The sequence below is a fragment of the Capricornis sumatraensis genome, chromosome 10 (genome assembly GCF_032405125.1).
Source record: "Capricornis sumatraensis isolate serow.1 chromosome 10, serow.2, whole genome shotgun sequence".
Classification (NCBI taxonomy): Eukaryota; Metazoa; Chordata; class Mammalia; order Artiodactyla; family Bovidae; genus Capricornis; species Capricornis sumatraensis.
Genome location: NC_091078.1, coordinates 101,276,818 through 101,301,510, shown reverse-complemented (window position 1 = coordinate 101,301,510; position 24,693 = coordinate 101,276,818). Strand labels below are relative to the sequence as shown.

The 24,693-nt window shown below is 46.0% G+C and overlaps 1 protein-coding gene across 2 annotated transcripts in view; it reads left to right on the top strand.

The window, feature by feature from the left end:
• The window catches only part of LOC138087513 (phosphatidate cytidylyltransferase, mitochondrial), a 48,982-nt gene that overhangs the window by 10,079 nt on the left and 14,210 nt on the right, over positions 1-24,693 (top strand). For both annotated transcript variants that reach the window (XM_068982691.1, XM_068982690.1), the window contains exons 4-5: positions 5,854-6,004; positions 20,367-20,512. In XM_068982691.1, the coding sequence (XP_068838792.1) occupies positions 5,854-6,004; positions 20,367-20,512 (297 nt within the window). The remainder of the gene's footprint in view (positions 1-5,853; positions 6,005-20,366; positions 20,513-24,693) is intronic.

Below are 24,693 nucleotides of genomic sequence, written 5' to 3'. Positions count from 1 at the left end.
GAAATAAGCTTCTAGCACAAGAAAATTAAGCTATTTTAAGAACCAATTGAGGTTTTGAACATAACACATGAAATTAAAGATTAAAAATCATAAATGGATAAATCAACTCTTCCATCTACACCTGCCTCCAGTTTCTCTTTTCTGCAGAAGTAAATCACTGTTAACTGGAGAATTCTTAGGATCAGTTCAGTTCAGTTCAGTCGCTCAGTCGTGTCCGACTCTTTGCGACCCCATAAATCGCAGCACGCCAGGCCTCCCTGTCCATCACCAACTCCCAGAGTTCACTCAGACTCACGTCCATCGAGTCGGTGATGCCATCCAGCCATCTCATCCTCTGTCGTCCCCTTCTCCTCCTCCCCCCAATCCCTCCCAGCATCAGAGTCTTTTCCAATGAGTCAACTCTTTGCATCAGGTGGCCAAAGTACTGGAGTTTCAGCTTTAGCATCATTCCTTCCAAAGAACACCCAGGACCAATCGCCTTTAGAATGGACTGGTTGGATCTCCTTGCAGTTCAAGGGACTCTCAAGAGTCTTCTCCAACACCACAGCTCAAAAGCATCATTTCTTCGGCCCTCAGCTTTCTTCACAGTCCAACTCTCACATCCATACATGACTACTGGAAAAACCATAGCCTTGACTAGACAGACCTTTGTTGGCCAAGTAATGTCTCTGCTTTTCAGTATGCTGTCTAGGTTGGTCATAACTTTCCTTCCAAGGAGTAAGCGTCTTTTTATTTCATGGCTGCAGTCACCATCTGCAGTGATTTTGGAGCCCCCCAAAATAAAGTCTGACACTGTTTCCACTGTTTCCCCATCTATTCGCCATGAAGTGATGGGACCAGATGCCATGATCTTCGTTTTCTGAATGTTGAGCTTTAAGCCAACTTTTTCACTCTCCTCTTTCACTTTCATCAAGAGGCTTTTTAGCTCCTCTTCACTTTGTGCCATAAGGGTGGTGTCATCCGCATATCTGAGGTTATTGATATTTCTCCTGGCAATCTTGATTCTTAGGATAACTATCTTTAAACTGTTTTTACCCCTGAAAGTGTTAGTTGCTCAGTCGTGTCCAACTCTTTGAAACCCCATGGTCGGTAGCCTGCCAGGCTCCTCTGTTCATGGAATTCTCCAGGCAAGAATACTGGAGTGGATAGTCATTCCCTTCTCCAGGAGATCTTCCCAGCCCAGGGATCAAACCTGGGACTCTTGCAGGCAGCTTCTTTACTGTCTAAGCCAAATACAGATTTTTTTTTTTAACCTCTAGGTGGCAGCAAATATTAACCAAAGGAACAAATCTGATAAAAAGAAAGAGTTGGAAGCCTTTGGACGAAAATAATGGGTGAATATCTTAAGAAAGAATTGTGGGAATGAGTGTGAATTTTTTGTTTTCATCCGTCTTAAAAGGAATTACATTAAATTATGTTGTCTGAAGCTCTAAAATTATCCTCCATGTTACAAATGGAATAGGATTTCTCAATCACTAGCAGTTTAAGTCTTTAAAAGGAATATGCAGAGGGCATATGGGAACTCTTCTGTGCTTCTCATTTGGCTTTGCTGTGAACCTAAACCTACTTTAAAAGATAGTTTATTATTAAGAAAATAGGAAAGAATATAGAGGAGTACTTTGCTTAAAAACTACTCCTGGAAAAAAGTATTTCTGGAAAAAATTGAATACAAGTTGCATTTCTATTATACTTTACAGTTACCTTACCTCATCATTGAGGAGACAGCCCGGTGTTACTTCTAGTGTGACTGTGAGTTTGTGTTATCGACCAAGCCATTTTCCAAGTTGAGAAACACGTGAAGTAGCTAATAGAGTCTCGTTGTAGCCAGTCTTTAGGCCAAAGAAGTCTAAAGTCATATTAGTATTTATTCCTCTAATTTATTTAATGTAAGTTGAATTTTTGTATTTCAGGGTTTTTTTTTTTAGTGTATGGATAATTTGCTGTAAATATTTAAAGTATTCACATTGACAAACAATGGTATTTTGCCACCCTGTTAAAGGAATTTTAATTTATTTTAATGTATTCATTTTAATATATTTTTTTCTTTTATTTGCTAGTCATATAGCTTTTTTTTAAATAATAGCTTTATTGAGATATAATCACACACACTTCAACCCTTTAAAAAAGTGTATGACTCAGTGGTTTTTTTAGTATATTCACAGTTTGCAAGCGTCACCATATTGTAACTTCATTGACTTACTTTTTGTAGTAGAAAACCTCCCCCAGTGGTAGAAAACGTCCCTGAATGAGACTTGGAAGGCCTGGCTCGCTAGTCTTGGCTCTGCCTGGCTGAGAGCAAATCTTTGGGCCTCTAGCCTTTGAAATGAAAGATTGAGCCATTCATTTACTTATTCAAAAGACAACTAAGTTTTTTCTCTGTGTATGCCAGGAGAATTAAAAAAAAAAAGACAACCACGTTTCTAGTCTCAAGTGCCTACAGTCCAGTAGGTAGATAATAAGGTTGGTTTTTTAAAAAATTCAGCTCAAATGTCTACTGTTTCTTTTTGGTCCTCAAGCGAGTCCATTTAGAAAAATTGGCCTTTCTGTTCATTTGGAACAGAAAGCTGCTATGGGAAGTGTCGCTGGATTAATGGTCGAGTGTTTGAACGGGAGGGAGGGCTGTGTTCTTTGTGACTATAACTTCACTCTTTGCAATTCAAGCTCGTCTCATGTGACTATTATAGAGGAGACCATGTGTGACTTTGTCCTTTTTTCTGTCTTGAAAGGTACTCATAAATCTCTCCAGTTGGGCTTTTGAAAGTCCCTTTGAGTGTTACGCCTCCTCTCTTTCCAGTGAGGATATTCCCCTTGGCAGTAGTGCTGATGGTCGATCTGTGGTTCAGGTCGGGGCATTCCCAGTAAGATACAGACAGCTATTCACAAATCTGAGGGCTTCCCTTTTCTTCCAGGGCCTCTCTGGCAGTGTCCCAAGAGTTCACTAGCTTTTCACTCTGAACAGCAAGGAACAGTGCTGCCAAGACAAGCTCCTGGTTCACCTTCCTCTGGAGAACCAGATGAGCAGAGTGTCCTGAACTCATGTTTTTCCTTTGAGTTAGGATGCTTTTATTTTCATTCTCTTAAGCTTAAGTAGCAAACAGACTGCCTTTAAAAAAAAGAAACACCTAAGTAGAAACTTTCTTAGAGAACAGGAGTATTTTTCATCAAATAGGAAAAATTTTCCCAAACTTACTCTTTCCTTTGCACCTTTGATTCATTAGTATCTCAAAATAGCTTCTGTTTTCATTGAGTTTCTGTGAAAGTTCACCTCCTCACTCCCCTGCAAAAAAAAAAAAAAAAAAAAGAGGGTGAAGAATTACTGAGCAGGACCTGGTGAATGAGGATGAAGAGTAGGAAATAATAAAGAGGCTTCACAGGCTCACTGGACAGGTCCTGGTCCGGAGTGCCGCCTGTTCCTTGAGGGGAGCTCTTTTAACCCTCTGGGTCTCAGTCTCCCCATTAGTGAGATAAGGAGGCTGCCCTCTTAGATCCCCAATTCCATATGGAGTGTGAGGCTTGGGAAAGCTACTCAAGGACTAGACAGAGGAGTTATTTTAGGACCTTCAATTTTGTCTTAATCATCTTCCAAGATTAAAAGTTAAGCAGGACAGAATGGGTGAGGGTATGTCTGAATACTCAGAGCTGGCTTTGCCAAGTACAAGGGTGTTACCCTGGTCTTTGCCATCAGCTCATTATGCAACCTTGGGCAGGCCATGCTCTTGGACTGCTCCTTGCTTTGACTTTCTGCAGATGTTTGTGGTAATTCCAAACTCACCAAAGTGCTCCAAGGCTTAATTCAGGGCCATTAAGTCCTTGTAATTATAAGGAAGGAGGAGGCACATGGAATTAAATACCTTACATACCATATGAAGCTTTGTATGTTGTAAATATTCCATTTGAAAAAGGGACAAAAGGTAAAAGGTAGAATTCAGGTTCTTCAGTTCAGTCGCTCAGTCGTGTCCGACTCTGCATCCCATGGACTGCAGCACACCAGGCTTCCCTGTCCATCACCGACTCCCAGAGCTTGCTCAGACTCATGTCCATCGAGTCGGTGATGCCATCCAACCATCTCATCCTCTGTCGTCCCCTTTCTCCTCCTACCTTCAATCTTTCTTCAATCAGGTTCTTAAGCCTGATTTATAAAATAGTTGTTTTCTAATACTGCTTTTCACAATTAATGAAAAAACAGAGAAGAAACTATACTTTGGGATGTACATCATTCCTGTCTTTCCTTGCCATCTAATACAATTTTAATTTGGAGTTTGTCATACTGTTTGTGTCTTAATGAAAGGCAGTCTAAACCCTACTTTCTGGAACATGAGGAGAGTTTGCTTATAGCACTGAATGGTTCAGAGATGGCAGCTGCATTTCAGATACATGAGTGTCCTCAGGAGGGATTTCTAGACCCACTGCTTGCTTAGAAAGTCAGTCAGAAGCAGCATGATGGTCCACAATCACCTTGGGAGTGCACACTGCCACAGTTGCTACAAAGAGCAACGTGGCAGTTCTGGTTCTAAGCTCGTGCCTTAGAGCAGTGTGCTCACATGAGGCCCCTGGAGCAGCATCAGTGTCACCTGGGAACCTGGCAGAAATGTACCCAGGCCTGCTGAGTCAGAGTCTCTGGGGATGGGCCTAATAATGGGTGTTCGAACAAGCCCTGCAGGAGACTCTGATCTCATAAAGATGAGAAGCCCCAGCTCAGAGAAGCGCGTGCTCTGTGCACCAGGAGACACATAGGGAAGCTCCCTTCAGCTGCGGGCTCTCACTGAATCTTCCCAGCAACCTCGTAAGCCTGGTTCAGTTATTAACCCCATTTTACTGGTAAAGAATAGTACCCATAGTCACAGAGGCAGTGAGAGGCAGAGACAGGGCTTGAGCACAAGCTGTTGACTACAGTGCAGCTTTTACACCCAGTCAGACACACTGGAGCAGTTTGCGTCCTGATGGGCGGGGAACGTCAAAGACAGCAGTTTCTTCTAGCTAGCTAGCTTTCCTTATTCCTTCAGTTCAGTTCAGTTCAGTTTAGTTGTTCAGTCGTGTCCGACTCTTTGCGACCCCATGAATTGCAGCATGCCAGGCCTCCCTGTCCATCACCAACTCCCGGAGTTCACTCAGACTCATGGCCATCCAGCCATCTCATCCTCTGTCGTCCCCTTCTCCTCCTGCCCCCAATCCCTCCCAGCATCAGAGTCTTTTCCAATGAGTCAACTGTTCGCATGAGGAAGCCAAAGTACTGGAGTTTCAGCTTTATCATCATTCCTTCCAAAGAAATCCCAGGGCTGATTTCCTTTAGAATGGACTGGTTGGATCTCCCTGCAGTCCAAGGGACTCAAGAGTCTTTTCCAACGCCACAGTTCAAAAGCATCAATTCTTCGGCGCTCAGCCTTCTTCACAGTCCAACTCTCACATCCATACATGACTACTGGTAGGTTCAAATCAGTTCAAAATAGAGCATGGCCTGCTCAGGTTAGATAAGAACAGGGATGAGTTCTCAATAAAGAAGTAAAATGCCTTTGTCTACCATAAAATTAAATGAAGAACAAAGAGATTAAAAAATAAAATTCTCAACTTCCCAAAGGTCATTTATTCCATTTTGTACTGATTTCTTTTTCAAAACTCATGTGGTTTCCTCATTTAGAAAAATATTTTGTTTTCTTTCCTATGTCCTGAGTTCTCTGATTTGGGCTTAAAACAGGAGACTCCAGAATTAGATTAGTGACTGTTTCATGCCAACTGGCCTAACACTGCAGTATCTTCAGGGCTGAGGGTTTGGACAGCTCCAGCGCGTGTAGTAACTCCCAGGTTGGGCAGTGCCCCACTTCAGGAAGCCTTCTTCTGAACGTCCCGCTTTTCCAGGTGAAGATCGTGGCGATGAATGAGGATGTGGCCCTCCGCTCAGCCCTGGATCAAAACCTGAAGAGTGCTGTGACTGCGGCTTTCCTCATGCTCCCCGAAAGCTTTTCTGAAGAGGACCTGTTTATAGAGATCGCCGGGCTCTCCTACTCAGGTTAGAGGGTTTCATGCTGCACTTCCTGCCGGGAGGAGATTTGTTGCTGGAAGACCGAGCGACCCGACCCCCCGCCCCTCACTGGCAACAGAGGTTCTGGTCCCAGCACCTCTGTGAAGGTCTCTGCAGGAACCCTGCAATCTGCCTCCTTGCCCCCAGGGTCTGTTCCTTTTCACATCTCTACATAGGCTAACCCTCTGTTGTTGTTATTGTTAATTTTTATTTTGAAACACTTTCAGAGTACAGGTAAGTTTCAGTAATCATCCAGAAAGCTATGCCCTTTCCCCAGAAACGACTCACAACACTTGTTTTATCATCCTCTCTGTATCAGTGATGTTCAGAAGTTGACAGCAGAAACCCCCTGGAGGGCCTGTCAGACAGACAAGACAGCCGATTTGGGAGGTCTGGAGCGGGGCCCCAACGTCTGTATTTCTCTCCTGTTCCTGGTGATGCGGATGCTCCTCCAGGGACCCCACTTTGAGAACCACTGCTCCCTCTCTGCACGTAATACGCCACATGATGCGTGTTCTTCTGAGCTGTCAGGGAGTCGGGCACACGTGCCACATCCCGTTCAGGCCCATTACTTCAGTGTGTGTTTCCTAAGAACAGGGCATCCTCTCGCAGAACCACAGTGCAGGCGCCAAATAGCAACGATGCGTCACTTCTATGACTGATGAGCTTCATTTCTAATGTTGTCGGTTGTCCCAATAGTGCCCTTTCTAATATTTTACCCTCAAGTACATGATCCCGTCAGGGATCACATAATGTATTTAGATGCCATCTCTTTTATCTTTTAATTTGTAATGTTTCCTCAGCCTCTCTTTGTCTCGTATGACGCTCACATATTTGCAGTCTGCAGACCAGTGATGTTGGTGCCCTGAGGATAAGCAGTGTTTTCTCCCGTCTAAGCAAACTGGGGAGACATTTGAAGGTCAGGCCAGTATCCTATTTCTTACCAAACTTTCCCTCCGAGGGTGAATTTCCACTGATGATTCTTGCTGGAAACAGTCTTTACTATGATGGGTGCAAAGTGGTGACTTGGCCACTCCACCTTTCCTCATATTAAGGAAACCTTTCTCCCTCGTTCTCCATTCATCTATTTATTTATCTAAATATTAACTTCCTTTCCCCTTAAGCCAGCTGTGCTCCTCAGAGGTATTGGGGAGGGGGAGGCCGAGAGGGCAGAGCCTGGCCCCTCACTGTAGCCTTGGCCCCAGGAGCCCCCCCAGCGATCTGTTTAACGTGTTAAGAATTTGTGTATAACTCCGTTTTCAGAAAAGTAGTCTGTCTTTTAAACTGTAGTTTGAAAACCACTATCTTAAATATCCCTCTTTCCCAACTTTTAAGTATGAGTCAGAGAACTCTATGCTCAAATACTGCAGAGGCAGCTGACTCATTCTCTGAATCCCTGTACAGATAAGATTTCATGGAGACACTGTGCTCACAGAGACGCGAAAGGTCTCGCTCTTCAGTCTTGTTCCCAAAATATGTGTGTGTGACCACAGCTGTCATGCAGCACGGGTGAGAAGGCAGGTGAAATAGCCTTGGTCTCGGTTGCTTCCAGCATCTCACGGCAGCCTCCCTGCTTGTCAGCAAAGGCCAAGGGGCCAGCATGGTGGGGCTGCGTCCAGGAGGAACATGTGGGGAGGGGGCCTCTGTCTGGGCACCTCCCCAACCCCGCTCCCCTGTGAGGAGAGGTGGACCTGAGCCTTCAGTCAACTTTGTGGGAGACGGTGCAGAGCCGACGGCTCTGAGCACGTTGTCAGCATCAGCTTAGTGTCAGGCGGACTGCAGGCTGCTGCTGCTGCTCAGTTGCTCAGGCATGTCCGATCCTTTGCGACCCTGTGGACTGCAGCACGCCAGGCTCCCCTGTCCTTCACCATCTCCCGGAGCTTGCTCAGACTCATGTCCATTGAGTCAGTGATGCCATCCAACCATCTCATCCTCTGTCGCCCCCTTCCCCTACTGCCCTCAGTCTTTCGCAGCATCAGGGTCTTTTCCAGTGAGTCAGCTCTTCTCATCAAGGGGCCAAAGTATTGGAGTTTCAGCTTTAGCATCAGTCATTCCAATGAATATTCAGGACTGATTTCCTTTAGGATTGACTGGTTTGATCTCGTTGAAGTCCAAAGGACTCTCAAGAATCTTCTCCAACACCATAGTTCGAAAGCATCAATTCTCAAGTGCTCAGCTTTCTTTATGGTCCAACTCTCACATCCATACATGACTACTGGAAAAACCATAGCCTTGACTAGACGGACCTTTGTCAGCAAAGTGATGTCTCTGCTTTTTACACTGTCTAGGTTTGTCATAGCTTTCCTTCCAAGGAACAAGCTCTTTTAATGTCATGACTCTAGGAGTTCTCTATAAATTCCAAACACTGACTAAGGACATTTATTTACAGATTTTAAGTAAGCATTCAAGCTGCTGTCAATCTTGAGCTGACTTTTGTTCCACCGCCTGAAAGAACCATGTCATACGCTCCTGGTTTCTCCAGTTGTTCAGTAAACACTTGCTGATTGATAGCAGAATCATCCTCTGTTCTGCTTCTTCTAGAATATTCATTAAGAGCTGCTGTATAGCGATGCTGTTCCATCATCCGTAGGTCGGTACGTGGGTGGGTGGGTAGATGCGTAGGTAGGTGAATGGAGCACTTACCCCTTTATTCCATCACGGATCCTCATAGTGCCGCCCTGTCTGCTCAGCAGACGTGCGTGCGTCCTGTGTCTCCCTGTGCCACACACTGCACTAGGCCGGGTGCGTGCTCGCACGTGAGATACAAGTGCAGCTCCTCGGGGAGGTCGTGTTTTTTTAGGGAGAGGCTGACAGTCAAGGAGCAGCAGGCAGTCCCGACAGCAGTGAGTGCCGCGGGGAGAGGGAACGCTGCAGGCTGAGGGCGAGGCTGTTTCTCAGTGGGTGGTTCAGGAAGGCCCTCTGAGGCAGGGGACAGTGTCTACGAGCCGGCCTAGGGATGTTGGGGAAGAGCCGACCGACAAGTGGGTTGCTCCCCAGAGCCAAGTCTCACACCCTGCTGTGTCTGACCCCAGCCCCTTGGCCTCTGCTCACTCCCATTCCTCATCTCACCTCCTCCTGTTTTCTAGCTGTTATATTTGTTATTGCTTAATCAGCCTTGGGTCTGCGACTTTGGCCAAGTAGCCTACATTACTCATTTCAAAAAGGCTGGCTGCTTTTTCCTGCAACACTTAGGACACGATGCTTTACAAATTCTCCCCAGAGAGGGCTGATTCCCACTCTGTGTGATCCCTACCTTGTGGATAAGACCTTTTCCAAAAAGTGTTCTGTAAGTCAGTTGTTTAGATTGGGAATATATTTTCCCATTGAAACATCATAATATATGATGGTTGTTGGTAAGCCAGAAACAGTGTAATTAAAGGTTAACCAGCCTGTGATATGATGGAACTAGACTGGGATGGTGCAGGTGGGGAGGTATCTAGACCCTGCAGGCAGGTGTCTTCTGTAGATGTGAGACTTGCCCCAGGTGATGTGTTGAAAGACCAGCTCTTTTACCTGCCTTTCGTAGGCTTCTGAGAACCCAGTATCCTTGAATTGATCAGATTCTAATCCCTTCTGGAAACTACCCAAACCTCCCAAGTCCTTGGAATATTCCAGATTTCAAATTACTCACCAACCTCATTTTTATTTACAAGTTGGACATCTATTTTACACCTGTTTTCAGTTGAGAGAGCTGACATGTTGTCCCTAATGTGCAAAGTTCCGTTTCTCCCTGGCGGAGTCTTGGGGGACACAGAGAAAACAGTTGTCTCCGTGTCACTGGACAAGTTCCTGCCAGTAATTGCTGGTGGAGGCAAGATCCGTCAGTATTACTAGCAGTAATAATAATAATCCCTGTGTTCTGTGTAGTATTTGAGGATCACTTTAACTGCCCCAGGGTCAGTATTTATGGCATTATCATTATAAGTGATGGTGAGAAAGGAGTGGGTGGGAGATGGGAGCCTGCAGAACTGGGGAGGAGAAAGCCCTCTAATCCTTCAGTTATTCTTAGAAGTCAGCATTTAAGTAAACAGAAAAGGAAACTGAATGAACTTTTAAAGGGCCACCTTTCACACTCTTGTGAAAGGACAAACTAATGACTAGTTTTAGGTGATGATCCCTGGTTTAACATTTATCAAGTGAATCAGCGTCCCATACCTTATAAAGAATTAAGGATGCGATGTCTGCTCTAAGGAGCTTCACATTATAACAAACATATGTAGTCATAGTGAGTCAGTGGCAGACTTCAAAACTGCCCAGGTGGAAAAGGCAGGGGTGTGTAAGTGTATGTCCCATTCAGGGAGGGAGGAGCAGAAGGATGTGACGGAGGCCCATGCTGGTGGCAGGAGAAAGTCACATTCTGTGTCGTATGTCAGGAATGACTCTCGGTACTTTTGATCTAATAACTCATTTCATCCTCACACACAACCCTTTAATAGGGTGCTATATTATCGCACCATTTAACAGATGAGAAAACCAAGGCCCAGATCTGTCTCAGGTCAGTTATCTCAGATTAGTAGGTGCTAGAGCTGGAATCTTGGTCCACGCTCTTTTTTTAACTTTTCGTTTTGTGTTGGTATATAGCTGATTAACATGCTGCAATAGTTTCAGGTGAACAGCAGAGCAACTCAACGATATACATGTTTCCATCCTCCCCCAAACTCCCCTCCCACCCAGGCTGTCCCATAACATTGACAGAGTTCCATGTTAGCCCTCATCTTAACCACTGAAATTCACTGCCTCTCTGGTGTTTTGGAGAAGAGGTTAGACCCGGGTTGGGCAGGGTGTTGAAGACAAAGTGAGCAGATGGGAATTTGATAACTAAGAGCCACAGAGGTTTTCCAGCATTGCAGGTTGGGCCAGGATTTGTGGTTGTGGAAAGATAATTTTGCCAGCAGTGTGCAGGAGGGAGAAAGACTGAGAATGAGAACATTTTTTCCCTCAGCACCTAATCACGAGAGTTTCCTCTGCTGGACGCCCTTCTAAGCTCTGGGGATAAGGCAGGCACGGTCCCGGCCCTCGTGGCGCTTTCTCTGCAGTTGAAAAGGCAGATGGCAGACACGGGGCAGCGCAGAACAGGGGAAGGGGCAGGCGTCACTTTGGTGCAACCAGAGACGGCCTCTCCCGAGGTGGGACCTGAGCACCAGCGTCTGAGCGTCCATGAGGAGAGCCCCGGGAGAGCTGACCAGGCAGAGGGGCCTGCAGGGAGGACGGTTAGGACCGGGCCGGTGTTGGGTCGCCTCCAGAAACCCCCCCCGCCCTGTGGTGCATGGCAGGCCCCTCCACATGTGTGGGTGGATGGACAGAGCACAGCCAGTCTGGACAGCGATGAGCACTCGGGCAGGGCCTCAGGACTGCGACAGCCTCACATGGAAACAGCTGCTCAGCTGGGTGTTCCATTTAGTAAGTTGTGTCTGACTCTTTGTGACCCCCACAGACTGTAGCCCACCAGGCTCCTCTGTCCATGGGATTTCCCAGGCAAGAATACTGGAGTGGGTTCCATTTCCTTCTCCAGGGGATTTTCCTGACCCAGGGATCAAACCCACGTATGCATTGGCAGATGGATTCTTTACCACTGAGCCACCCAAGAAGCCCATTCTATTTAGTACTTTTTTTTTTTTAATCATTATATCACTTCATGGAAGGCAGCATTAGTGCAGAGTTTATAAGCTGGGGCTCTGCAGTCAGATTCCAGGGTTCACCTCAGCTTTAACCTTAATTAACCTTCTGTCTTGGGGCAAGTTTCTTATCTCCCTGTGACTCAGTTTCTTTCTCTCTAAAGGAGTTTTTATACGGATGAAATTAAATCATACATGTAAATTAAATCATATGTGCCTGGCACATCGTAAATGTTCAGTAAATGTCGTCCTGCGTTATTCTAGATCCATGTTTGCTTGTCTTAACATAGGGCTTCCCTGGTGGCTCAGACGGTAAAGAATCTGCCTGCAGTGTGGGAGACCTGGGTTTGATCCTGGGGTCGGGAAGATCCCCTGGAGGAGGAAATAGCAATCTACTCTAGTATTCTTGCCTGGAGAATCCCCATGGGCAGAGGAGCCTGTCAGGCTACAGTCCTTGGGGTCACAAGGAGTCAGACACGACTGACCGACTAACACAGACACAACACAGCCACTCGCTGTAGACAGAAAGGTGAGGCTGCAGTCAGACCTGAGTTTGAGCACTAGCCTCGTGGAGGTGCTGGAACCTTTCCGAGCCCGTTTTCTCCTTTGTAAAGGGGAAATAACTATTTCATAAAAAGATTTTCCATGAGATAATATGTATAAAAGCCCCAGCATCACAGCTCACTGATGGTTGGCGTTCAGAAAATGACTCCTTTGCTCATTTATCACTGTCACTGTGTGTCGTTGCTGGCTGCAGAGGTTTGCCTCAGGCCGAGACACCCTGATCCCCCAGTGCTTCAGTGGCTGGTGGACACCCAGGCTACCCTCATCTGCCGTTGTCTTACGGATGACATGACTGTGGCTCACGTCTGCCAAATCTGTTTGGTAGGGAAGAGAGCAAAGGGGGACACTAGCTTCCTTGGACACGTTCGCCAAACTGGGATTATGTTGTCTGATATACTAACCACTAAACTGCTTGCGTGTTCACAGAGTTAGCAGAGGACTTAAGTCAGGTAGAGTCACTTGGTCCTTCACAGTCCTTGAGGAACGAAAAACCCCTTCAACTGCTGACGTGTGCAAGAGAGAGAATGGTTTCTTTCAGTGCCAAACTGTCTGAATGCAGGCTCAGCTACTTCTAGGAACAAGACAAAGCAGTGAGGAAGTGCCAGCTGAGTGATTCTTAGAGAAAAAAAATTAGGAATGAGTGCCAGCCCTCTACAGTGCGAGTGGACATCCCCATTTCTGGATCCTGGTGAAAGCCAGTAGAGAGACTTTTCCTCTGGGGCCAGAGCGCCTGCGATTTCTTCCATGACAGTCACACCTCTGTGCCCTTGCCAGCAGTGTGCCTGGGTGACGTGCATGTTGGGAGTGACTCTCGCAGTCATTTGGAAACAGATTTCTGCAGGCTTGGCAAGCCTGAGCGCTTGCTGAAGCCTCGCTCGGAACGCTTCTTTACTCGGTCACTAGCTGGTTTCTGAGCATGCCGCGCTCCTGAATGGGTTTCAGTCAGCAACCGTGTCTAACGTCTCCGGGTTTCTTACTGTGTGGCTGGTAGTGTTCTAAGTGCTTTACACGTGTTAACTCATCTAATCCTGGAAACTCATGAACCCGCTGTACTGCCGCTCCATATTGCACTGTGTTTGAAGATCCCGAAGCCCAGAGCAGGAGGGAGCTCGTGCTGGGCCCTGCAGCTTCTAGTCCAGCGTGCGGATGAACGCCGGCGCTCTGGTCCAGGATCCTCGCTTCTCCCCTTCCCTGTCCTGTGGAGCGTGCCCTTCCTGGCTCACACCGGGGACTGTGGTAGGCACTGTAGGGCCCCGTGGGTCCCCTCCCCATTCCTGGCCATCTCCCTCTGCTTGTGTTCCCTTCTTTGCTCTTTCCACCTTCTGAGGTACTGTTTACTTGTTGGGTTTCTTGTCTCTGGTCTTTGTTCCACCGCTAGGATGCAGAAGGCAGACGTATTTCCTTGCGTTGTTCACTCTCCTTCAGCGATTATAGTGGTACCTGACAGATACTAGGTGCTCAGTAAATACTTAGGGAATGGGGGGATGGATGGATGGTTGTGGTACTGGTTCCTTCCTGAATCAGTATTGTAAACCTGATGCTTCCTACACCTCTCTATTTTGTGTTCTCTGAAGTGTGCAAGAGAAAAATTTATATATGATTCAAATGTATAGCACCAGTGCATCAGCTATTTGTTCTGACCTCATTCTCTTCCATGTGTGAGTTAGTTTAGTGATGATATAGTTTCTGCAGCCATGGAGATATTTTTGAGGATGTATTCTGAATGGTGTGTTAGGCTACCTCCTAGAAATACTGCCTTAGTCATCTTTGTTGAAATAATAATTATTTTTGTCACATGCAAACGAATGAAGTTGGACCCCTTACACACCCTACACAAAATTAACTCAAAATAGATCATGGATGGGTCTTCCCAGGAGTCACTAGTGGTAACGAATCCACCTGCCAGTGTAGGAGATGCAAGAGACATGGGTTCGATCCTGGGCTGGGAAGGCCCCCTGGAGCAGGAGATGGCACCACACTCCAGTACACTTGCCTGGAAAATTACATTCTGCAGAGGAGCCTGACGGGCTATAGCCTCTGGGGCTGCAAAGAGTCAGACGTGACTGAGTGACTGAGGACACACACACAGATCATGGATGTAAGAGCTAAAACCGTAAGACTTTTAGAAGAGTCAGTTTGAGTTATACAGTGTTTTCTTAAATATATACCAAAAGCAACAAAAGAAGTAAATAAATGGGACTATGTAAAAATTGAAACTTCTATGCTGCAAACAAAACTGTCAAGAAAGTGAAAAGACAGCCTATGAAATGGAAAGAAATACTTGCAAATCATTTATCTGATAAGGAGCTTGTGTCTGGAATGTTTAAAGAATTCTTAGAACACAGTAAAGAGACAAGTAACCCAATATAGAAATGGGCAAAGGATTTGAATAGACAATTTTTTGAGAGGAAGTATACAAATAGCAAATAAGCACATGAAAAGGTGCTCAGCATCATTCATCGTTTCTTTGCAACCCTATGGACTCTGCCATCAATGGAATTCTCCAGGCCAGAATACTGGAGTGGGTAGCCTTTCTCTTCTCCAGGGGATCATCCCAACCCAGGGATCGAATGAACCCAGTCTCCTGCATTGCAGGCGGATTCTTTACCAACTGAGCCACAAGGGATGCCCAGGAATACTAGAGTGGGTAGCCCATCCCTTCTCCAGTGGATCTTCCTGACCCAGGAATCAAACTAGGGTCTCGTGCATTGCAGGCACATTCTTTACCAACTGAGCTACCAGGGAAGCCCACTTTACATACAAATAGCAGATAAACACATGAAAAGGTGCTCAGCAGCATTCGTCATTAGACCCCAGTTCACACCCAAAGCCTATGATCAAAATATAAATGAGAACAGGTGTTGATAAAGCTGTGAAGAAATTGACCTGCATATATTGCTGAAGGAATGTAAATAATATAGCCACTTTGGAAAAAACAGTTTGGCAGTTTCTCAAAATATTAAACTTAAAGCAACTATGTGACCCAGCAATTCTACTCCTGGGTACCTACCCAAGAGAAATGAAAATATATATCCACACAAAAACTCTTATGCAAATGTTCAGGGCAGGGTTATTCGTTAAAAAAAAAAAAAAGGCCCCAAAGTAAGAGCCACCCAAATGCCCATCAACTGAGAGATGGATATATAAAATGTGGTACATCCACCCAGTGGAATATTATTTAGCCATAAACAGGAATAAGTACTGACAGGTGCTCCAACATGATGAACTTTGAAAAAACATCATGCTAATCAAAAGAGACCCTGTATTGTGCAGTTCATATAAAGTGTTCAGAATAAGAAAATCTATATATAGAGAAAGTGAATTAGTCTCTGTGTGGGGCTGAGGGTGGAAGCAGGGAAGGAAAGTGACTGCTGACGGTAGAGGGTTTCTTTTAGGGAGGCTGAAATGGTCTAAAGTTAGATGGTTGCTTAACCCTGTAAATATGCTTAAAAAACAATTATGTGCTTTACATAAGAATTATATGGTATGTGAATTATATCTCAAAAAAAACCGCCCCAGTTTAAAATGAGTATTACGTTGCATACATATCTCAGCTTCCAGTTTGAGCTCCTGTTCCTGACCACTTCCACGTCAGGAGTCCCGGGCAGTAACCTGCTCTGAAATGCCGTTTTCATGTCAGTTGCTGCTTGAGGCAGAGTCTGTATCTTTCTATGCCCTGAGTCCAACACAGCTCCTGGCACTTAGAAGCCACCCAGATATTTATTGAACTGAGATGACAGGAGTATGACAGTTCGTCTAAGAGGAAAGGTTAGCCTGCCAGTGTCATAGAAACCCAGGGCTTCCTGCACCCTCTGCCCTGCCCCTCCCATATACACATCATGACAGCAGTAATGTCTGCCTCACTGTGGACAGAGCATCCTCTGATACCTTAATCACTGAAACCTAAAGGCAGTCTTATGAGGTTAGTGTGACTGTTGCAGAGAAGGAAGCTGATTGAGAAAGGTTGAGTAACTCACCCCCAGTCACCCAGGGACATGGCTGACCTGAGAGCAGGGCCTTTCCACTCACACCGTTATGTTCCTAATAAGGTCCCTGACTGCGGAGGATGTGCTGGAATCACAGAGCAGGTTAGCTCCAAATGGACTACAAGCCTCTGAATTTGTCTTACTTCAGGTCAAGGAGAGATTACCCTTTTGTCTAGCCATTGCATTAGACAGGCTGTTCTCTAGCTTGGGCAGTTAAGAGTTAAACTCCCATAAAATACAAGTCAGCAGTCAGTTTTCCCTCAATCCCTGTGTTTTGTTCTGAGCGTATCTGCGGAGGTAAGAAAAATTGATTCTTAGGATCAGATGCTGGTTCATGCTGTGTCCACAATTTTATTCATTTTGTTCTGAAGCAGCGGGTGATAAGCCCATTTGCTTGCTGTTCCCCGTGGCTGAGCCGGTTCTGCTGCACAGCAGTTGGAGAAATCTAATTCAGCAGACATTTATGGATCTGCCTTCATGTACCAGGCAGCGGGCAAGGAGCCGGGGTCACAGGGACAAATGCGCTTTGGTCCCTGTTCGCAGAAAGTCCTTAATGTTTCCCAGCTCCTTTCATCATGGCTGGGAGTTGTTGTTTGGGGAGGATTTGGATCATCTGCCTTTAAATTTTGGTAAAATATACTCCCTCTCTCAGAAAGTTACCGTCTAAAACGTAAGAGCTTTTGTTCGTTAAATGTACAGGAGGTGAGGAGGTGGCATAAATATTTAGAACTCGACAGTGGTGCAGACTGATCCTTCAGTTCTGAGCCAGCTGTGTGAGACTCAGAGTTTGATGACATTTCATCCCTTCCGGGAGAAATAGAAAATATGTATAGGCTCTGCATGAAAGCATGAGGGTATATACACAATTGAAAGTCAACCCAGCTGCCTCTCCATTCACATTTGCTGGGACAGCATGTCTGTGCATCCGTGAACTTACTTCAGAACGCTAGAGGTAGTGAGCCAGCATTACAGAAGTGAGGGAAAGGGGGGAAATTACAGGGGAGAATTACAGAGGGAAGTGAAGTTAGCACCTGAAATGTCGCTGCCCTGACCCTGAGAGGTGGCCGGGCCTTGGGCAGATGGTTGTTCCTTGTCCTCATCCGTGAGATTGAGGATAATCAGCACCTTCCTTGTCAGGCTTGGCAGCCTTAAATGAGACAGCAGATGTGGAGCACATGCCTTTAAAGAGCCCGCAGTAAATGTGTCTCTTATTAGAGCAAACATAACCATTTAAAAGTAGTCTTTTGTCTTGTTTCTTTACAAAGTTGTTTCCTTTTGGTACTTTTGTGTCCTGGCTTCTCAGCTGCACATTATTCTGTGGTCATTTTCCATCTCAGTGTGTGGCTCCTGTAACTCTTAGTGGGTGAGCTCTGGTCCATGGTCGGTGTGGGCGCGCCCTGGTCCACAGTTGGTGTGGGTGCACCCTGGTCCACGGTCGGTGCAGGTGTGCCCCAGTCCCTGGTCAGTGTGGGTGGTCCATGGTCGGTGTGGGTGTGCCCCAATCCGTGGTTGGTGTGGGTGGTCCACCATCTGTGTGGGTCCGCCTCAATCCACCGTCTGTGTGGGTACACCCCGGTTCGTGATTGGTGTGGGTATGCCCCAATCTGGGGTTGGTGTGGGTGGTCCACGGTCGGTGCGGGTGCGCCCTGGCCGGTGGTTGGTGTGGGCGTGCCCCGGTCTGTGGTTGGTGTGGGTGGTCCACGGTCGGTATGGGTATGCCCCGGTCCATGGTCGGTGTGGGTGGTCCACGGTTGGTGTGGGTGGTCTGTTGGTGCAGGTGCGCCCCAGTCCGTGGTCAGTGTGGGTGGTCTGCGGTTGGTGTAGGTGCGCCCCAGTCTGTGGTCGGTGCGGGTGGTCCGCAGTTGGTGTGGGTATGCCCTGGTCTGTGTTTGGTGGTCACTGTGGGTGGTCCATGGTCTGTGGTTGGTGTGGGTGCACTGTTCCCCTGTTGAGGGGCATTTGGTTGCTGCCAGGATTTCAGTGTTGTAAATTGCATATTAAAAAGCAGAGACATTACTTTGCCAACAAAGGTCCGTCTAGTCAAGGCTATGGTTTTTCCAGTGGTCATGTCTGGATGTGAGAGTTGGACTGTAAAGAAAGCTGAGTGCCAAAGAATTGATGCTTTTGAACTGTGGTGTTGGAGAAGACTCTTGAGAGTCCCTTGGACTGCAAGGAGATCCAACCAGTCCATTCTGAAGGAGATCAGGCATGGGTGTTCATTGGAAGGACGGATGCTGAAGCTGAAACTCCAAGACTTTGGCCACCTTATGCGAAGAGCTGACTCACAGGAAAAGACCCTGATGCTGGGAGGGATTGGGGGCAGGAGAAGTGGACGACAGAAGATGAGATGGCTGGATGGCATCACCGACTCGATGGACGTGAGTTTGGGTGGACTCCGGGAGTTGCTGATGGACAGGGAGGCCTGACGTGCTGTGCTTCATGGGGTCCCGAGGAGTCGGACACGACTGAGAGACTGAACTGAACTGGAATCGTGCTTCAGTGAAGAGTCGTGTGTGGAGGGTGTTCACTGGCTTCCTGGGAGACCTCAGGCCGGTTCTGTCATCCCCGTATCCCTGTCCTTTCTTGCCACGTGGGGAGGTGGCAGTGCCCACCTGAGGGGACGGCCGTGTGGGCAAACGAGGTAGGACGATGACCCAGATCCTCAGCGAGCTTCACCTCCTGGTCTCTGTTTGGGTTTGGGGCTTGGGGCTCACTCTCCAGAGATGAAGCTGCTTCCAGGACTGTAGCAGTGTACGAAGTCAAGAGCATTACGTGAGAGAACCAGTTTCTCTACCCTCCCACTAGCAGTCATCCTCGTGTGTAATTGTGTAAACAAACAGAAAACGCTGTCGTCTGTGTTTGAGCGGCTCATTAGGGCAGTGAGAGGACAGGACTCACTCGAGCTCACTGCCCTAACCAGTCCCCATCTCATCTCACAGAGGTCAGGTTCCAGAGGCTGCCTGTGAATCTTTTCCAAAGCTTGTCGGCCCCACACGCTTTCTACTAAATTGCAGTGCGTGTTGGTCCTTTGAAGCTTAAAAATCCAGTGTATTTTATTCCTCACTGAGGTACATACTTACTGTTGGGTATCTGATAATTTTTCCAACAATTATGGCCTCCTGTTGGAGCTGCCCTGTGGGCCCAGCAGCATGCCGCTTCACTCACCAGGACTCCCTACTCCAGGGGTGCCCCCTGTATGGGGGAGATGGACCCTTCTGTTGGGGCGGGCCCTGGCTTCTGGGCCTGCGCATAGGCGGGACTGGCTTCTGAGCCTGCGCATAGGCGGGACTGGCTTCTGGGCCTGCGCATAGGCGGGACTGGCTTCTGGGCCTGCGCATAGGCGGGGCTGGCTTCTTGGCCTGCGCATAGGTGAGGCTGCACTCTGGCCCAGGAGCTGCCTGTGGCTGCTGGCCTCTCAGTGGTCGGGGCTTGTCCTCGGGTGACTGGCTGTAGGGTCTGCCCTGGTTCTGGCCCACTGGATAGCAGACTGGTGCTGACGGGCTGGACGGAGGACGCCAAGATGGCCCTGACCAGCAGTGGAATAATCATGGGCGGAATGAGCTCCTCAGGAGGGTGGCCATCAGCACCTCTGTCCCCAGGAGGAGGCCTTTTGCTTCTCTAGATCAGCAGTTCACCACTTGCAACTTTGTAAAGTTACATCTGCTTTAAAGTTCATCCTAAATGTAATCTGTGTCCTTGTCAAATATAATAAGGTTATTTATATTCACAGAGTGCCTCAAAAGCCCTCATATACATGCAGCAGGCAGGGCCAAGCTGAGTGAGCAGCACCAAGGACGAGATACACACAACCCCCATCTCTGGTCACAGGCAGAGTTTTGTTAACAAGATGAAAGTTTATAAATAGAGAAGCTTCTGCGTTGGAAAAACAAGTGCATATTAACTGTCAGGGTGACTTCCTTCTGTACTTCGGTATATTTTAACTGGCTAAAGGGCTTTGTGGTTTGAGAGGTTCTATTTCCCCCCAAACAAGTGCCTGCATTCCTGGGTGCTGTGTTCGCATCTTGAAGGTGAAAAAGCCAGTGTTTCGAGTGAGAGGCCTTGCCAGGCTGACCTGGTGCAGTGTCAGCTAGGGGGCTGTGATTCACAGGTCACTTGGGGGCCTGCAGTCCACAGGGCAGACTCTGAAGTTGCGTGCAAAACTGGTTTTGTGCTTGTTTTAACCAGGTGACTTTCGGATGGTGGTTGGAGAGGATAAGGCAAAAGTGTTGAATATCGTGAAGCCCAACATGGCCCACTTCCGGGAGCTGTATGGCAGCATTCTGCAGGAGAGCCCCCAGGTGGTGTATAAGGCCCAGCAGGGCAGCCTGGAGGTGAGCGGTTGGTGGGACATCACGGGTCCGTCCCAAGGCAGGAGCCCGTTTAGGGGAAAAGTCGGGTGAGCAGTATGACCAGTGTAGTAACATATTCATAGAAAGTATGTTTTGCGTGTAAATGTGTTCTCTATATGTTTGAAATAAGGCTAAAAGGTCACATAAGAAACTAGTGACAGACAGGAGGCTGTCTCTGGAGAAGGGGACCAGGGCTGACATGAGGCCGGGTGGGGACCGGTCTTCACCGTGTGTACCTTTTTTGCCATTTGAACTTCTTGCTACGTATATTAATTACTAATCAAAAACAATTAGAAGCAAACTCTGAAATTACATTCTCTTCGCCTCCAAACCCACCTGCCTCCCAGAGGTAGTCTCATTACAGGTTGGTGTGTTTGCTTCCAGATCTCATTGCATGCACTTCTGTGTGTATTTGTACATGTATAGACATGTAGGAAGTGGCTTGCTCTTTTTCATTTGGTTTTATTTTACAGAAATGTATTCATATATGTTATTCTGAAGCTTGTTTTTCCCCCACTTGTTATATGTATTGTGTCTTGGGACTTTTCTTTTGACATAGCAGACAAAACTTTCTTTCAAGGCATTTTTCAAAAAAATACTAAGCTTTTTGAAAATGAAGAAGAGCCCCTCCTTTGAGAAATGTAACTTGGATTTAAGATTCTTTTAACTATAAGATTCACAGTTTTTTATCTTTAAGATAACACCATTCTACTTTTTTAATGCTCTTTCTTTTCCAAAGAATACGAGCAATTAATCATGTTGAATAACAAATTAATGGTATTTCTAGAACTGAAAGGCAACTTTAAAAACTAGGAATTATTTCGAATGTAACATTGGAGAATACCATGAATGCCCAAAAAACCCACCACTCAGTTTAACAGATTTTGCCATGTTTGCTTTAGATTGAGGTTTTTTGTTTTTAATTTTTACTTTTCTCAAAGTGATGCCTGCACACTTTAAAAACCAGGTGATACCCCAAGGTTTTGAACAAAAAACAGCAGTTCCGTGCTGCACAGCTTCCTACTTGTCTGTGCTACTTCCCAGAGCAACTGCTTTCATCTCCTTCACTGATTCTTCTGGTGTTTACTTCATTATTTACAAGTAATATGATTTGACTGTTATTTCTTGATTTTTTTAAAAAGTTTTGTACTTCTTTTGTTATCGTTTTATGGAACATGAGGATTTTTTACTCTTATGCACTCCATCCACACACACACACTTTCATGCTCTTATCTCTTTCCCTGTCTCTCCCCACCACCACTCACCTATGCTCCATATATAGTTATTCCATGGACTTTCCGGATGGTTCTTCTGGGAAAATGAATCCATCCACCTGCAATGCAGGAGACCCGAGTTCAAGCCCTGGATCAGGAACATCCCCTGCAGGAGGGCATGGCCACCCACTCCAGTACTCTTCCCTGGAGAATCCCATGGACAGAGGAGCCTAGACAGCTATCGTCCATGGAATTGAAAAGAGTTGGACACAACTGAAGTGACTGACATGCATGTATACATAATATATAGTTTAAAATTAATAGTCAATATTTACCTTATTAGGACAACTGGCTTTTTTCACTGCTGAGATATACTACTGTGAAATTTAGTTTCCAGTACAACTTTGTTTTTCTTGGAGTTAATCAATCCATTTTTTCTGACTTTCTTGATTTCTATGTTGTTCAGTTGCTAAGTCATGTCTGACTCTTTGCGACCCCATGGACTGCAGCACTCCAGGTTTCCCTGCCCTTCACTCTTTGAGTTTCCTTGAATTTACTCAAACTCACATGCATTTAGTCAATGATGCCATCCAACCATCTCATCCTCTGCAACCCGCTTCTCTTCCTGCCGTCAGTCTTTCCCAGCATCAGAGTCTATTCCAATGAGCCGGCTCTTCGGATCACATGATGAAAGTATTAAAGCTCTAGCTTCAGCATCAGTCCTTCCAGTGAATATTCAGGACTGATTTCCTTTAGGATGGACTATAATCTCCTTGCAGTCCAGGGGACTCTGAAGAGTCTTTGCCAGCACCACAGCTCAAAAGCATCAGTTCTTCAGTGCTCAGCCTTCTTTATGGTCACACCCTCACATCTCTACATGACTACTGAAAAAGCCATAGCTTTGACTAGATGGACCTTTGTCAGCAAAGTAATGTCTCTGCTTTTTAATACGCTGTCTAGTTTGTCATAGCTTTTCTTCCAAGGAGCAAGCATCTTTCAGTTTCATGGCTGCAGTCACCATCTGCAGTGATTTTAGAGCCCAAGAAGATAAAGTCTGTCACTGTTTCCATTTTTTCCCTATTTACCAGAAAGTGATGGGATGGGATGCCATGATCAGTGTTTTGAATGTTGAATTTTAACCCAGCTTTTTCACTCTCCTCTTTCACTTTCATCAAGAGGCTCTTTAGTTCCTCTTTCCTTTCTGCCATAAGGGTGGTGTCATCTGCATATCTGAGGTTATTGATATTTCTCCCAGAAGTCTTGATTCCAGCTTGTACTTCATCCAGCCCAGCGTTTCTCATGATGTACTCTGCATATAAGTTAAATAAGCAGGGTGACAATATACAGCCTTGACATACTCCTTTCCCAGTTTTGAACCAATCCATTGGTTCATGTCTGGTTCTAACTGTTGCTTCTTGACCTGCATACAGATTTCTCAAAAGGCAGGTAAGGTGGTCTGGTATTTCCATCTGTTTAAGAATTTTCCATAGTTTGTTGTGATCCATACAGTCAAAGGCTTTAGTGTCATCAATGGAGCAGAAGTAGATGTTTTTCTGGAATTCTCTTGCTTTTTCTATGCTCCAACAGATGTTGACAATTTGATATCTGGCTCCTCTTCTTTTTCTAAATGCAGCTTGAACACCTGGAAGTTCTTGGTTCAGGTACTGTTGAAGCCTCACTTGGAGAATTTTGAGCATTACTTTGCTAGTGTGTGAAATGAGTACAATTGTGTGATAGTTTGAGCATTCTTTGGTGTTGCCTTTCTTTGGGATTGGAATGAAAACTGACCTTTTCCAGTCCTGTGGCCACTTCTGAGTTTTCCAAATTTGCTGGCATATTGAGTACAGCACTTTACCAGCATCACCTTTTAGGATTTGAAATAGCTCAGCTGAAATTTCATCACCTACACTAGCTTTGTTTGTTATAATGTGTCCTAAGGCTCACTTGACTTCACATCCAGGATGTCTGGCTCTAGGTGAGTGACCACACCATGGTCTGGGTTATCTGGGTCATTAAAACCTTTCTTGTACAGTTCTTCCATGCATTCCTGCCACCTCTTCTTAATCTCTCTGCTTCTTCTAGTTCTTTACCATTTCTGTCCTTTATTGTGCCCATCTTCGCATGAAATGTCCCCGTGGTCTCTCTAATTTTCTCGAAGAGATCTCTAGTCTTTCCCATTCTGTTTTCCTGTTTCTTTGCCCTGATCACTGAGGGAGGCTTTCTTACCTCTCCTTGCTGTTCTTCGGAACCCTGCATTCAGATGGGTGTATCTTTCCCTTTATCTTTTGCCTTTCGCTTCTCTTCTTTTCTCAGCTATTTGTAAGCCCTCCTCAGAGAACCATTTTGCTTTGTTGCATTTATTTTTCTTGGGGATGGTCTTGGTCACCACCTCCTGTACAGTGTTACTGACCTCTGTGCATAGTTCTTCAGGCACTCTGTCTACCAGATCTAGTCCCTTAAATCTATTTCTCACTTGCACTGTATAATCATAAAAGGATTTGATTTAGGTCATACCTGAATGGCCTAGTGGTTTTCCCTACTTTCTTCAATTTAAGTCTGAATTTTGCAATAAGGAGCTGATGATCTGAGCCATAGTCAGCTCCAGATCTTGTGTTTGCTGACTGTATAGAGCTTCTTCATCTTTGGCTACAAAGAATATAATCCACATGACTTCAGTATTGATGGTCTGGTGATGTCCATGTGTAGAGTCGTCTCTTGTTTTGTTGGAAGATGGTGTTTGCTATGACCAGTGCGTTCTTTGGCAAAACTCTGTTAGCCTTTGCCCTGCTTCATTTTGTGCTCCAAGGTCAAACTTGCCTGTTACTCCAGCTATCTCCTGCCTTTCTACTTTTACATTCCAGTCCCCTATGATGGAAAGGACATCTTCTTTTGATGTTGGTTCTGGAAGGTCTTGTATTTTGTACATACGTGTAACTAATTCACCCTCAA